Below are 16,430 nucleotides of genomic sequence, written 5' to 3' on the forward strand. Positions count from 1 at the left end.
TTAATATTTCTCTTGAAATTGTAACTATTTTTAACTGACTTCTACCTGTGCCATTTGCAACTTCTTATAATGTGGAACAGAGGGAGCTGGAATATCTCCAGTAACTGAAATACCTGCATGATAATTTTCTTAGAAAGCGGAGTAGTTCTGTGACAGATTTAATAAGTGCTGGGCTGACTTGTATAGAACTGCTCATTTTTACAGCTTTCTGTGACAAACAAATTCTGAGAGAATATTTATACCTCATCAGAGTATTTAATTGGATCTGTAGTGCTAAGCGCAGATTGTAAACTTACGTATGGAAAAAGGGGGCTTTTTGGGGAACAGTCTCTGCATTGATGAAGATTATGGACTTTCTTGTTGGTGCATTTCAGGCACTTAAAATGAACTTTTTCATTCCTTCAGTTTGCAGAAAAGGACTTTTTTTTTAGTGTCTACATTGTCGCATGAACACTAATGACTGCTTTCCATCTGTTACTGAACATGGTCCTGTAAATTAACTCCTCACATCAGTGTCCTACCAAAAAGAAAGCTCTAAGGGTCTGCTTTGGAGGATTTTGGAGTACCTCTGAGTTACAGCTAATGTATTGTAGTGGCCTCTCACTGAAAGTATGCAGGACCCCACTCTCTTGTTGCATCATACTCTGTAGTTTTGCTCCTTTCAGATCTGACTCTGCCTGAAACAGGATCAGTATTCTTGCGGTTTGATAGTATAGGTTGCTATCTGCCACCCTGGGTGCATTTGTATGATATGGAGCATGAGAACTTTTTGGCAGTTGACAGCTAAGTGACGGTACCTGTGGGTGGCCACCTGGCTCAGTTTGATTAGGCTGATAAACCAACGAATAGTGAGTAATTTAGCATTTAGTTAGTGGTACTACTGCATGTACTGAGTGCTGCTACCATCATGATACTCCTGCAGAGTGCCTCTAGCCTCTGAGAATAAAGGTTTCTCCTTATACTGGCAGTTTAGACTTGTTCTGTATCTAACTGAATGACAGTGAAAAACCATTTTTGAGCATATGCACTGTAATTTTCTTGAATTGTGGCCCAGACTTGCTACTTGAATTGATCATGTGTATGGATAGGTATGAAGCATCCAACCTGAGTGTACCTTTGCTTTGACTGTTATAGGGAGAGGTCTCATTGCTAATTACTCATTAGTAAGATCAAAGACTTCTGCATTTCGAAGTTACAGGATTTCTGTAACTTGTAAACTATTTCAGCATTGCTCATGTGCTGCTGTGTAGCATGCATTGTTTTTGCTAAGGTGTTTGTGGTTGACCTAACGTATATGATCAAACCCAGGTCTTCAATTTTAGCAGCAATGTCTTGAATGCCATGGTTTCACTGGCTGCTGTGACATGGTGTTCTTAAGGCAAGCAATAGAGGTGTAATTGTGCATACCTGCACATAGTCACAGTACTGTATCTGTGTAAAGTGGCCTTTTTAAATGATGTATATTTATATATTCATTGCTAAAAAGGTGCAGTTGTGGTGAGAAGTGAGAGGGTTTATTTTTAAATTATAAATGATAGGCTTATTAGTCTAGCAACATATCAGATTTCTTTATATTATGAAAGTGTATACTTAATGTGTACACTAAATTCCAAAGGCATGCTTTCTTCCATTATCAAATTTTGGATGCATACTGGGGGCTGAAAAGGATGGATTATTGTGGGGAATGGGAGGAATGCATCACTACAGCCTTGAAGTTGATATTTCGTAATAGTAAAGTGTGAGGTAGATAATCAGACTTCTTTCTTATAGCAACATGTGAAAATACTACAAAAGCATTTCTGCCTATGTGTTCAGTACGTTAGCGAGTACTGTCAGAGTGATGCTTCTTAGTGTAATATTACAGTTAAATAATCCCCTCAGAATATATTTCCAAGATTTTCTTCTTCTACCTCTTTGATTCAGACTTTTGGAGGAGATTGTTCTGTCATTTCAGGTTCTAACAAAAGTATTTCATTTACTGGTACTTATACCATAAGAAATTACAACTAAATGCAAGATTTTATTTATTCTGTATTACAAATAATTTATTCTGAAGCTGAATACCATCTCTGTTATTGCTTTTAGACCTTAGACTAATCTACTGTACACTATATCAATTAGCATACTACTTACTGGTAGAAGACTTCTTGCAAATGTACATTTCATCTGTTAAGATCCCTAAAGAGCCAAGTTGCTGTATAGCTGCCAATATCTGTAAAATCACTTGAGATTTTTGCTAATTTATGGTGTGCATACTCCACAGAGAGATGCAATATGAATGCATTGATTCCTGCACAGAAACTGTACAGCTATATTTAGCTGTAAAGGTTGGGATTTTCAAATACATGAGGCAAATTATGTAATGAGAGATTATTTAAAATCTGTTTAAAAGCAGATGATTGAGGTAAATGTACAGTCTCAAAGAATATTTTTTTTCCAAGTATTTGAAGTCTTGTACATTTGGCTTTTTAAATATTGTAAATTGTTTGTTTGTTCTTTTAAAATTAAGATAGGACAGCTCTAAGTATAGATTGTTTTGCATAGATGCGTTTAGCCCAGCACCTGCTGGTAACCAAGGCCCTCCTCCAATGATGGGTATGAATATGAACAACAGAGGAACTTTACCTGGCCCTGCAATGGGTCCTGGTCCTTCCATGGGACCAGAAGGAGCTGCAAATATGGGAACACCAATGATGCCAGATAATGGAACAGTGGTAATGTATCACAAATTTAATTCCTTTGAATAGCTGTCATGTCTCATGGCCCATTTTTCTTACCAAAGGTATTTTCACGCTGAGTAAGAATGTGCTAAATGTTTTGGATCTGTTAAAAGTGATTGATAAAACTTTTTCATGCAAATAATTTACAAACCATAAGAGAATTTTTTTTTTATATTGCTGTGAAATTCCTGCTTCCCTTAGGAAAAAAAATCTGTAAATTTAGATATTTACTCTTCTTTTCTTTAGTACAACTAAATTCTGTGAATTAGCTTGTTGTGTTTTTTGATGAACAGTTAAATGCTGGAAGGTGCAAAGTGTGAAGATATCTTTGTGTAAACTATTTAATTTTTTAAAGCAACTTTAGTATGCTTTGTATTTCTTTTCTAATACTGTTAAACGCATGAGATTGACAGTAATTACGCCACTTGGAAAATCAGTAGCCAAGAGCTATTGATAACTGTTGTATCAATACGGGAAAAATAATATTGCCCAATTGCCACAGATAATAGGGAATGTTTTTTACATGTCTGGGATTTTTAATCAAGAGCAGATAGGCCATTCTTACTTTGTTTTTACAGCCAGTCACTTTTCCTAGCTGTAATGTCTTATGTAGAGAAACAACTACATAATTTGAAATCTGACTTTTACGTATTTTTTCAGTACTGTTCTGTTACTAGTGGTGTGCAATAAAGGAATACATACTATTAACAGTTATTCTTTTACAGTTTTATTGGAACACAGAAGCATTTTGTAGCTGTGATTTTTTTGATATACCTTCTCAACAGTATGTCTGTGATTCAGCAATCTTTATAATGAAGTTAGAACAAAATCTTTTGTTCCATAGAAGAAAATGAGATTTTGATTTTGCACAAAATACATTGTGGGTCTGGTCTTTACTAGATAAAAAGGAGAGGATCTTACTTCACATCATAGGAGCCAGCTCACTTTATCAGTTGTGTTATTTCTTACAAAGTGGGGAGGATGCTATTCACAAAATATTAGATTTCTAAATGCTTTTGCTGGATACCCCTATTTTACTGGTCACCTTGAGAACCTTCTCTTGTTATTATAAAAAGAAGTATATGGAAAATAACATGATATCGTAAATCACAGTATCTAACTTAAACTGTTGTTTTTCTACAAAAAGTCATTCCAGGTATGGAAATGTAGAAAATATACTGACACTTCAAAGTGCATGTTTAAAAAATATTCTTTTTCCTTCGATTTTCTTATGCATGCTTCTGAAGGACAAGTTAGATTTTAGTTTTTTCTTTGTTTTGGTCTTTGAAAGTTTTTAGCTTGGAGGGGGTTAGGCTTATATAGCCTTATTGTATTATTGCTGTTGTTAGAAAGACACTTTAAAGATCCTTTAAGGACTATCTACTGAAACACTGTAACAGTTATTTTCCACTGAGGGAAATGAAGAATATGCTTTATAGACCATAAATACAAATTTAATGTTTTTAATTGGATGTTTGTCTGAAGTTTTGAAGGGAAAGTTGTAGCAATCTCCTTTTTGTTTCACTGAATTTTTTGAAACCTGGATTTTCTTTGAGCATAACATTTTTAAAGTAGCTTCTCCCACTTTCTAATGTAGGTAGTTAATTACAGCATTTTTCTTCTTAGCTGGAAAGAGAACTTGACTTTTTGTCCAAAAGTCAAATGGTGAAAGGGACCAGGAGTATGTAATAAGTTGTTGAAATTCATATCCATTGCTAACAAGCTGACATGCATTAAGATAATTTTAAAACAGTTTTTATCCATTGCTATAGATTTAAATATCCTTCAGCTCAGTAGTAGATCTTTATGCAGCTCTTGAAGTAACCTTTCCCATGTACAATGTTGCCCTTGAAACAATGCACATATATACAACCATAGTCTAGGTTGCATGTACTTTTATCTATATAGAAAAAATGCTGGAGTTTCAGTTATGTATACATACATACATACATACATATATATGAATTAGCAGTCTCCAGAGCTGCTGAGCTCTACTACTGTTACTGGAGTTAGGCTTTCAGAAGAATTCTTTTCTGATTCAGGCATATTAATAAAATGCTGGTCTTAAATGTCCTTACTGAACTCTGAATACTTGAGAGTGATATAGATCTCTGTACAGAAGGAATTTCTTCTGAAGGCATAACTGTCCTTAACTGGTGAATGAGGAGTTACTTACACATCTTATTGTACCGTGTATCTATGCTGTTAAAGGTTTATGTTGAGTTTAAATTTCACCATGTCAGGTTCTATTTTTAAAAATTTGCATAAATACCGAACTGTAAGTGCTCAAATGGATGCTTTTAGAAATTAAGCAAATAAATCTGTGTAAGGATATATACCTTTATTGACATTAAGCATAAAGCTAAGGAAATATGGAATATTAATTGGATTTTTATCTCACACCGATATTTTAGAATGAGCCTTAGCTAAGTACAGAATTTTTATAAACTAGGAATAGTCCAAAATTTTGCATTTTGTCACCAATGTAGTTTCGTTCTGACAGAATTTCAGAATTTTAAAAGCCTTAACTAAAGATCTCTTAAGTACCAAACAAAAGGCTAACTCCAGGTAGCATGGACTTGAAATATCCATAGATATGTGGGTATTGAATTCTTAAGGCTATTAAAAGAATAAATATGCAGTAGCTAGAAATACAAAAGGTGGTTTCCTCCCCTCCTAGTTTGACAATGTGTCTCTGTCTAATTTATTTAGGGGAGGAGCTTTGTAGTCGGTATGTAAGGTGCAGTAGGGCTCAGATATAAAAGTGTTTGCTGTCTCCTTTGTTAAATAGAGAATATGTATTGGTTCAGATTTGTGTGCAAGGATGAAGTTGCATTCAGCACCAGAGTCAGTCTTAAGTATTGTTTTTAATTTTTAATTTACTTTACAAAGTTGGAGCATAACACTCTTTAATTTCCAGCTCTTTTTCCATAATAACTAATTGAATTGCTCCTTTCTTCCTTCTATGTGTGATCCTGATTCTGCTGGACTATCTGCTGAACTCCATGACAACATCACTTGTGGTTTTTGTTGTAACTCACATTTGGCATGTTCCAAATGGACTTGTGTTAGCATAATGAGAGATTCGCTCAAGGAGGCCCATCCCAGATGGGTTCACCTCTGGTTAGTAGAACGGGCTCTGAAACTCCTCAGCCGCCAATGAGTGGTGTAGGTGCCGTGAGTGGTGGACCTGGTGGCTTTGGTAGAGGAAACCCAGGGGGCAACTTTGAAGGACCTAACAAGCGTCGCAGATACTAAACCTTAATTCATTCCTTACTGTTTTAGAAATTCCAGTAAAATTATACAGTGATATGCCTTTATAATTTTAGCTGTTATCTGGAAACGGTTCTATTGTTATTGTAGTCTTTAAAACAGTTTCTTTTGTAAAACTTTTTTTGTATTCAGTCATAGGCTTTGTAGTATAGAGCAGAAATGATGCAGATCATTATGTAAGGCAATGTGTTTGTGACTAGCAAAATACAATGTGTGACTATGCTGTAAAACATGCAGTTATCTGATTACAATAAAACAAAAATCACTGGAAAGGATTCTGGGAATGTTATTACTGAGTAAGAATAATTTTATGCTTAATTTTAAGAGGCATCATTTTCATTTTTACATAGTTTCTACTATGTGTCAAGAAAGTTCCATTCTTAATAGTGAATATTTAGCTAAACTGCATGGTGCAGTAGATACTATGAAAAACTTATAACTGCTTTTGTTTTGACTTTTAAAGAGCATAAAATTTTATACAAAGTGTTATCAAAGATACTGTGTCCTTGCATCTCAATCCACCACTGCAAACTTAGTCACAGTAAGAAGTTATCAACAGAGGTTATCTGTTATACAAATTATTAGAAAATTTAACTTAGGGAGGGAAAAAACCAACTTTGGAAAGGAATCGCTATGTATGCTTTATTCATAACAGTATGAGTGAATTTACCTAAACCATATTTATAGAGGAGAAAATTGCTTGTGACATCTATGTGTTCTGCTGATGGTTAAAGTATCTTCCATTGCAAGGAAGGAGACATTTCTGCACGCTGGTTGAAAGCTTTCCACTGTGTTTGCGCATCATTATTATTAAGTATACATTTTCCCCAGCGGTTGGGTTGAAAAAAGCCATGTCTGTTATCAATGAGTAACTGTATAATTAGGAAGCAAATACATGATTTCCAGCAAAAGTAAGTTCACTTATAGTTGAGTATTATGCATTTAGAAGGATTGCACTTGAGTATTTCAGAAAGGTTTTACAGAACAAGAAATTTGGAAATGGCCTATTTACAGCACAACTCAGGGTATATTTGCCTATTGAGTTTTAAGATAAAACTGATAGTAAACCTACAAGGAAGCTTATTATGATTCTTTTTTGTCAGTCTTGGAAGATGATGGAAAAGACCTATTGGTTCTATTCCTGTAATGGCAAATAAAGTAGGGATATTGGTTGGTTACTATTACTCTTTTTTCCTGTACAAAATAGTTGTAAAATAGAAGTGTTCTTTTTGATCAGTTCACTCACATTTTCAGAGGTAGTCATTACTAAATTTCATCTGCATGAATTGTGATACTAAATTGGTTAAAAATGAACTTGAAATAACCTGGTACCCTAATCACATCCAAATGGTATATACATGTCTCAGCATGGGATGCAAGCAGCAGAGAGGGCTTGTGTGTGGTACTTGTTAATGTAGCCATGATTGGCTTGGTGGATTGAATTTTGAACACATGGTTAAGAAGAAAATTGCATCATTGCTGGCATACCGGAAATACACTGTTAGTTAAATTGCCAGTGTTTTATGGCTTAAGATACTGTTTTCATACAATTCAGGAGTTACCTTAGTGTACCTAAGTGTGTAGTCCTCACTTGTGACATCTGTACCTGCTAAGCATTTTCCTTTAGATTGTCTTTAATGTTGCCATGTTTTGCTTGACTTGATACATGCCATATTCTTAAAATAAACCTCAACCAAACTGCAAGTGATTTTACTTGACACACTGATCCTAAATGTTAAGATTTGGGAAAATTACTTTTTTCACTGCTATAAACTAGTGTTTGTATATGGCAACTACTTAACCTCTCTGCTCTAGTGTCCTTTATTCAGTTCAAAGTACAGTTTACACTGGTATCTAGTAAGGTGTCTAAGTATGAGATTACTATTTTCTCATGTTTTCTGCCCTTTTACTTGACTTTTTTAGGGGATTGATAAAGTATTGGTGTGATTTGGTAGTTCTCAACTGTAAAGCTGTACAGGGAACATGTTTTAAATACAAATTAAACTAGATTCAAAAGGTTGGTTCATTTTTTTCAGAAGAAAAGACTGTGTTGCTCAGGCCTTTTTAGCTAGCTCATGTATATTTGTTTAGCTATATAAACCCTTCTCCTTATACTCATATCTGAGTAAGTTTCAGAAGAACATTTAATATACTGAATCAGCAAAAGCAGTTCATACTTTCCATGCCAGCTTCATGCTATTTTAAGTACATGTTTGTTGCACTGTGGTTTTGGTAGCAAGTGGAAGTATGCATTTATTTGAAAGTTCTTGTAGTTTTTATTTAACATTAGTGATTGTCATTTCACAGTTGTGACCTGCCCTTCCTGTAAACCTCTGACTTGGATGGCTCTGCTGCATGGTAGCAGTGGGTTTGTCAGCTATCCTTACTGCAGAAAATAATTTAATCTATTTTTAAATTTCCAAGCCATAACAAATAAATACTGAAATGTATTTTTGGGCAGATTGTAAATAGTTAATGAAGAATGCCTTTTGTAGCTGATCATGCACTGTTGAGTTCAGCTCTTGAAAGTTTTCTTTGGGCTGCCTGGCTCAACTCTAAAGACAATGCTTCTCATTTTGCTAAATGTGGTAGTAGCTATACAATAAACACACCTAATTTTGTTAAAAAAGGAATGGTCACAAATTATTTCCTAAAAATGTGTAGATGTGGCCAACCAGTTTTTACATTAAGGTTCTGCCCTTCTGCTAAAGTGATTAATTTTTCTTGTTCCTCATTTGATTGATCAGCTTATCATTTTTTCTGTGTACACATGTACTCAAGTTTTTAACTACATTTGCACTGTTTGACTGGAAAGCACAGTGAAGTCTTGACTCTCTGCTATATGGTATGCTAAAACAAATAGGCTTGGAATATATGTGAATCTGCCACCTACAGTACAGTTACTTTTGTAATGTACTTGCTGAGCTTTTACATTATTCCTGCAGTTTTGTATTCCTAAACTGCCTAATTTTCCTGTGAGATAAAATTTTGGTATTTAACAAAGCTTTACTGTTCCGTTTAAGTTATATGCTGTTCTGACCAGTGTGCTCATTAGATAAGGCACATTGATATCTTGGGAAACTTCGTGGTGATCCTAATATATTTTACTGTATTTATTTCCTAAAAAATTCACAAACTGCTGTGGATTACCTAGAAAGAAAATTCCTGACATGCAGTTGTTTTATTTGTTGTCAACGTTTGTTTTACGCAGTTGCACATAAAGATATAATAAATTGAAGATTCTTACTAGAACAAAATTTAAAATAGATATAGATGGCAAGAACACAGTATGAACTAAATACTGCATTAATTTAATTTTAAGCATACTCCAGTAGGATTTTATAGTATGCATGTTTTGAGTAGCATTCTCATCTAAAGTATGCTGCCACATTTTAAAATGTTATATCAATTTCCCTCTTTTCCACTCTTGATTTCAGATCTAGAATAATTTGTAATTACAAATTCTTTGAAAGATATAAAACACAAGCACAGTGACATTTATGAACTTTGTGTTACAAAACAATTGCGATCTACCTTGAGACAACTTTGCTCAAAAATGCTGAAATAACCAATCTAAAGGCAGATTTTCAAGTGAAAACCAAAACCCTGTAAGCCTTTTGAAGAGAGAAAACATACTTGGAGGTGAGATGTTCAGCAATTAATTGGTGTGCTCTGGTGCCATGAAGTTCATTTTACTTAAGCATGTTGCAGTAACAATTTTTTTGGCATACTTCCCAATCTATCTATTTTTTTATAAGAAGCTGGATCATTATTTTTCCCTTTAGAAGTCAAACTAAAGCATAATTGAGCCAATAAAATAGTATGGAAGGCAGGGTAGCAAACAGAGTCAGTTTATGTTGGACTGAAAATGTGAAAATGTGAAATCTCCCATTCCTGAGACTTGAAGTGTTGCGTATCTGTGGGTAGTTTTAGAGTCTGCATGCAGCATCTTTTGTTAGCTTGTGCTTGTGGCCAAGAGTGGGGGGCTTCAGAGAGCACACACTTCTGATGCAATTTAATTGTCCTCTCAGGAGCCCTCAAATTATTAATATGGGCACTGTGCTGTTACTAAGATGCTCATCTTGGAGTTTGGTGCTTTCCTTGGGCTGTTAGCTCACTCCTAGCGTGAGGGAATATCAGTCCAAACTTTCCTGATTCATGAGTGGTAAGGAGGGAGTGAGTGTGGCCTATGGGAAATGCAGAGGATGTTACTACTTTAGATTATTGTCCATTCAGTGCTAGCTTGGTGGCAAATGTTGAACTGTAGTAACCTGAAAGCATTTGCTTTCTTCAAACTTCACTTACAGAAATGTAAGAACTTGGTAACAGTAAGAGGATTGACTAAAAACTTGGAATACCTAATCGTTAGGTATAATTTTTCCCACTGGATTGTTTTTATGTTACCTTTTGTTACCTTTGCAGATATACTGTAAAGTAGTTTTAGCAATCTCACAGGTTTGGTGTGTTTTGTTAAAGTATTGGTTTTCCATATTTCCAACAGTTTTGGGTGCTTTCCATAAAATATTTAAAAAATCACAGCTGTAGGCATTTCAGGTATGTTTTCACAATAATCTGTTAAATACTGAAGCTAGTTACAAAATTGTCTAAAATGTTACTTGTAGAATAAATAAACTGAATGTGAAATTTTCATGTAAACTGTAATTTTTATGCATGGAAACAAACTCTCAATGTGTTCATTTTCAGTGGGATAGATTTAATAGGTCTTTTCCATCTTGAACTTCCTTAAGATACTCTGAAAGTTAATATAATTTAAATTTCGAGGCATCCTTATTAATGACCTCAGCCTGACTTTTAAAAGCAGTGTGAGAAGTTTCTTCTGTTTGGAACAGCAGCCCTTTTTTCCTAATTGAAGGAGCTACTCAGAAAACCATTCAGAGATAAACAGCATACTTACAGGTAAAACTTATTAAAAAACCCTCTGCTCTAAAGTAATGATTATTATACATACACAAATCACAGTGAAAGAAAGAAAGCAAATTTATGAATGTGTGTAAAAACTCAAGTGATTTGTATGTGGTCCTTTGAGTGGAGAATAAAATTCTCATAACAAGAGGTATGAGATTCAAAAGGAACTGGACTGTGTTGCTACATATACTTACGGATAAAGTTTTTCCATCTGTTTGGGTAAATGATTTGTCTAGAGCTTCCATTGTTCCTAGATTTACTAGTGTGCTTTTATATCTCAATTTCTGTAGAGTAAAGCATAGCTGTATAATTTGATTGAATTTACATGCTAATTGTATGTGGGATGTTAAGTGCTTGACTTGAAAGAATTGCAGTGAGAATAAAGATACCGTTCTTGACTTTAAGTGAAAACTGCATAGATCCTTGAACAGGAATAAGTATGGAGGGTCCTGTGTGTAAACTGAACAAAAAAAATGGGAGAGAGGGAATAAAGTAACTTAACAAAAGTGAGAAAAGTGTGGTTTAATTTTATATCTGCAGCAGATTCACAAAAATAACTTTAAGTCTTGTTCTACATGGAAACCACAAACCAGCTAATTCTTAATCGAAGAGGTAGAAATACCAGTTACATTCATGTGTTGGGTTTTTTGAACTGAATTTAGTTTCGTGCACATGGCCAAGGAATAGCAGAAAAACAGAAATGAATGAATGTTAAAAAAAAATTTTGATATTCTTGGGTTGAAGGGTGGGATCACTGCAATTGGATATATCTCTTCTGTGTTGTTTTTATGAAGTTGTTGTGTAGGACTTGACTTTGTGGCTGAATACAGCAACTTTATGCAAGGTACACATACCATGTAAGTATGTAACAGCTGATTTTAAGGCTGTTAGCCTCTCATCAACCAGTGAGAATCCAGTCTTAAACCTGAGTGCATCAGAGAAGCACCAAACAGAAGACAATGGTAAAGGAAAATTAAATAGTACATATCTGTTAGCAGTGATGAGATGGGATTAAGGTATTTTCATTAATTTTTTGCCTTAATTCACTGTAATAATTTTTTGTGTGTATGACAGGGAAATGGATTTTATTATCAGTTAATTCTTGAAAGAAAAAAAATCCCCAACAATACAAAACAAAACATCTCTCCCAAAGAAATTCCCAAATCTTGGTGTACAACCCAACCCCAAGCAAAACATGTTTTCCCGCTTTAAATAACCACACAAGCAAGGTGGAAGATAAAATAAATCTAAGAAGATGTAAAAACCACAAGGGTTTATTGTAATTCTTTTTCCATCTGTTAGCTATTGATGTTCTGGACATTTTAAAGTGTTGCTTTTTAAAAAAAAAAATCCATTACTGTTCATTATTTGTTATAAGAGGATTTATTCTACTAAAATTATTGTTTCTAAGTTATAAATATTTTTATAGAGTGTAAAATTGCACGAAAAAACACTGTGTATACCAGCTACTGCAGTACTGAACTGCCTGCTGAATTGATCTTCCAGGCTGCTTACAAATGTTTTAAATATCTGTATGCTAATAGGAATTTGAAATGTTTGTATACATACTTAAAATAATCCAGTACATGCCTTGCTGCAGATACAAATAGCCTTTTGTCCTCCTTGCTGCTTGGTCCTGCTTCTGTGTCACCAGGCAGTGAGCAGGAGACCCAGGTAAAAGCAGGTAAAGGAGATCCAGTGAGAATCATTGATTCTGCTCATTTCAGTGTGGAAGGAAAGAAGAGTAAGGAAGGCAGTAGAGCAAGACTCTTCATACTTGTGCATACTTACTGTAATTTGTGCTGTAGAGAATCTAGTTTAATAAATGTTCTCATAAAGTGAGTTTGGAAGAAATACATAGCCTAGAACAAATGGGTAAGAAGCATGTTGAGGGCTTTAGATGTCTGAATAATACGGTTATGGTTTACGTTCTTGGTGATAGTGGGTCCAGGACGGCGAGTATTTCAAGCAATGAAGAAAAAAATGTACAGTAAAATGTTGAGCCAAATTTTATGTGAGCTTGATCTGTCTGTTCACTTTCTGCAGTTGCCAAGAAGGTTACATGCAAGCCAGTAAAAAAATGGAAAATAGTGTTCTTCGCGATTTCTCCAGGAGAGATGTGCACAGTTGCTTTAAAAAGAAGCAAGACTATTCACATGTACTTTTTCTTGGAAGAAAATATATAAGCTGCCATTACAAAGATGGGAAATACTGTCTTTTAAAATGCTAACATTCTTCATTCTTTGACATGATAGCACTGTGTTGTTCCATATATTATGTTCTGCTTTTAAGGGAGAGAGCATGTGAAAGGTAAGCCACAGCTCCAGTTCTAATCAACTTCAAATAAAAAGATTTTCCCAGAAGACACATCTGTAATAATGAAACAGTAGTTCATCTTCAGTTTTGTTTGAGTGTGGAACATTGTGTTTCTAGAACTTCCAGCATTGTACCAGTAGCAGTTCCACATCTGACATTTTCAGAACTAGAGCTGTGCCAAATCATACAAATAAAGTTTTTGTCTTAGTGTGTGAAGAGTGCAATTACTCCAATTAAAAAACTGAATGTTCAGAGTTTTGCAAGAAAATGTATTGAAGAATTGTCATCTATTGAATTGCTGGTTTAAAAATGAAAATTACCAACTTGGTAGCAGGGATGGCTGTATTTCTAAATTATTTTGGGAGATGTGTCAGTTTATTATTGACATGTTACACTTTGTGTAGTTGTTGTAATAACACTTAATGCATGTTTGGCATCATTTTTTTGCATTACACTTGTGTAGTTTCATGTATTATTCACACTGATGAATGCAACTGTCTGTAGATGTGGGTTACCAGAGCTTTTGTTTAGTATTATCTGAATTGTTTAGGAGAGTTTTTCATTGATAAGCTTGTTTTCTGTCTTGTGTTTAGTCTGCATGTTCTGAGCAAAATACACTTTTTTGACTTTATATGGGGAAAAAGTAGCAAGTCATGAAAAAGTGTTTATTAGGAAAGTAAACAGAAAATAAGTTGAAGTCTTGGATACTTCTTACTGCTTCTAAAATGACAGCTCACTGAGGAGAATAAATTGGTATACTTTCTGCATGATTATTCTAGACACTTTTCCTGCTTACAGCACACTTCAAGGTTAAAACCAAAGTGTTTAATTTCTGTCTGGTTTTAGTCCTAAGCATGTTTACAAGACAGTAAATTATACACAAATGTCTTGATGTTTATGACTGAATAGTACTCTTAACTCCCCAAGTTGTATTAAACATAAAGAGAAATAATTTATTTGAGTTTCATAGTTTTTAAATACTGAATTAGCCAGTCCCCTCGGGCTGGGGCAGGGATGTAGAAAGCACATATTTGTGGAGAAATCATACTCTTGTTTTCAGTTGCATTATGTTCCTGGGCATGCATTTCTTACTCTTGACATTGGGACAATTTGTTACAAAGATTTAAAAAGAAATATAATTCATCATATTTTATCCATTTGTAAGTATTAGTTCATAGCTATATTGTAAAAATAGAATTGGTTAGTTTAGGCACATTTACTTTACTGGACATCATGGCATGTAATATAAATATCAGAAATAGGGTAATTCGAGTGTTGGTAGTTACTGATGATATGTTGTTGTGCCTTTAAGCCTCGTTGGATAAAAGCTGATACATATTGAGCATAATGACATTTTGAAACTCGGAGTCCAGAACCTTGATGCTGCACTTGCATTTCTGCTTTATTGCTGTGGTAATCACAAAAATACTCACAGGTTTAAAAGTGTTCATCTAGATATATGGGGGAAGGTAAAGGATTAATTATTGTATGTTGCTTGGTTCTTGAGGTTTTGTGTGAGAAAACAGGTATTGTAGAATCTTCTTTATGCAGTTGCTTTAAAATTTACTTTTTTTTTAAACTGTCATGTATGTTTAAAGTGTCCATTGTGAAGGAAGCCAAATGGTGCATCTTTAAAGAATGTGGGAAAACTATTTTACTAGAGGTCTTACTTGAGGTCCTAATCTTATACTGCTTTGACACTGAGGATGTGGTGTCTTAACTCTAACCTTATGCTACAATTATGTTGGAAATTGTGTAAGCTTCTGTCAAGCTTTAGAAGTGATGTGAGGGTGTGAGGTGACATACTGACTGTAGGATTGGGCCAAATCATTCATATTTGACACTTGTCACTGGCCTGCTCTGGTTATTCTAATCCATTCCTTTTAGTATTTTGTTTCTTTTTCTGTACTCTGGGTTTTCTTTTGTTGTAAAAGGCTTTCTGTTTTCCTGATGATGCAGAAGATATGAGCTGTATGAAACTTTATTTGGGGCTCCTAACACTAAACTTGATGGAAATGGTTTTAAGTAAGGGAAAGATGTCAGATGCACAGCAAAAACTAATTCTTTCTATGATTTGACAAGTTGTTACATACCTCTTCATATGTATCTTGTTAGTATATATCATATATGTATTCTTAACCTGTTGTGCCTTTAAGAATGGTTTATGTCTCTTTCTAAGGGGGGCAAAAAATTGTTCTGGATTAATTTCATAGCTTCTCTTTTGTGTAATTATGCAATAATTAAGTGACAGAGAGTACATGAGAACTTAATAGATAGTTACTCTTTCTGAGCTCTCAGATGTGTGCAATTACTAATACAGAAAAGTAAAAGTAGATAAGTGCTCTTCATGCATTTACAGATGGGGGAGATACTGTTGTGGAAAAACAGGAAAATGTGGCTTGATCTCGTCTTTCACTTTGCAGCTTTTAAGAATTTGGGAACTACCATAGAATTAAAAACCCCAAAGAGGGCTCTCATAAACTTCATCTAAAATTCTTAAATGTTGTTTCAGATTTCTACTATAAATAAAACTAGTTCAGTGTAAGCATTCAAATAAAATACATGCTTTAATTGAAAAAGTAATTCTGAAAGCCTGTGTTTTATTAAGAGTAATGTTATTGGGGAGTTAGGTGTATTTTCTTACATCTTTACTTTTGACTACAGAATCATAAAGGAACAGAGGTGAAATTAATGACATGCAGGAAAAGGTTAAATATACAGGACAAAATTTCCTGGGAAAGGAGTGAAGTTCAGATATATATGACTTTACTACCAGTGGTTCCAGTGGAGGGCTTCTGTCATGAGCTTAGAGAGTTCCTGCTTAGAAACAGGTGCTGCCCAACTCTGGTCTTGCTCTTATGGCAGGAAAATGTCATCTTTGCCTTGACTGTGACGAACCAAGAATAGGATTGTCAGGATTTAAGTTTATGAAGAACACAGTTATCTTGCCACAGGGATAAATATATGAATGGTTGAAGAGTCGTCATCTTAGATGAGTTTGCTGAGTTTGTATGAGTACAGCTGCATGATTGTCACAGCTTTCCCAGGACTTGGAATATGGTAGTGCCTTTGCTTGTTTCAGCAGTTGCTTCATGCGCCTCAGTTACTGAAGTTCACTTATGCGTGCATGGATGCTTTTCAAAGTCATCTTTTCTGCTTAGAAAATTCTTGTGGGTAATGACAGCCCGAGTTGTG

At 34.6% G+C, this 16,430-nt stretch overlaps 1 protein-coding gene across 4 annotated transcripts in view; it reads left to right on the forward strand.

Moving 5' to 3' along the window:
• PSPC1 (paraspeckle component 1) overlaps positions 1-16,430 on the forward strand; it is a 61,579-nt gene that overhangs the window by 29,615 nt on the left and 15,534 nt on the right. For 3 of the 4 annotated variants that reach the window (XR_015284769.1, XR_015284770.1, XR_015284768.1), the window contains exon 8: positions 2,545-2,714. Coding sequence is in view for 1 of the 4 variants with exons in the window: in XM_023919874.2 (XP_023775642.1) it covers positions 2,545-2,714; positions 5,793-5,978 (356 nt within the window). In the remaining 3 variants the exon portion in view is untranslated. Of the gene's footprint in view, positions 1-2,544; positions 2,715-5,792; positions 11,331-16,430 lie in introns of those variants that run through there. The other variant, XM_023919874.2, reaches the window with a different exon arrangement.

Source organism: Cyanistes caeruleus, chromosome 3, assembly GCF_971803275.1.
Source record: "Cyanistes caeruleus chromosome 3, bCyaCae1.hap1.1, whole genome shotgun sequence".
NCBI lineage: Eukaryota > Metazoa > Chordata > Aves > Passeriformes > Paridae > Cyanistes > Cyanistes caeruleus.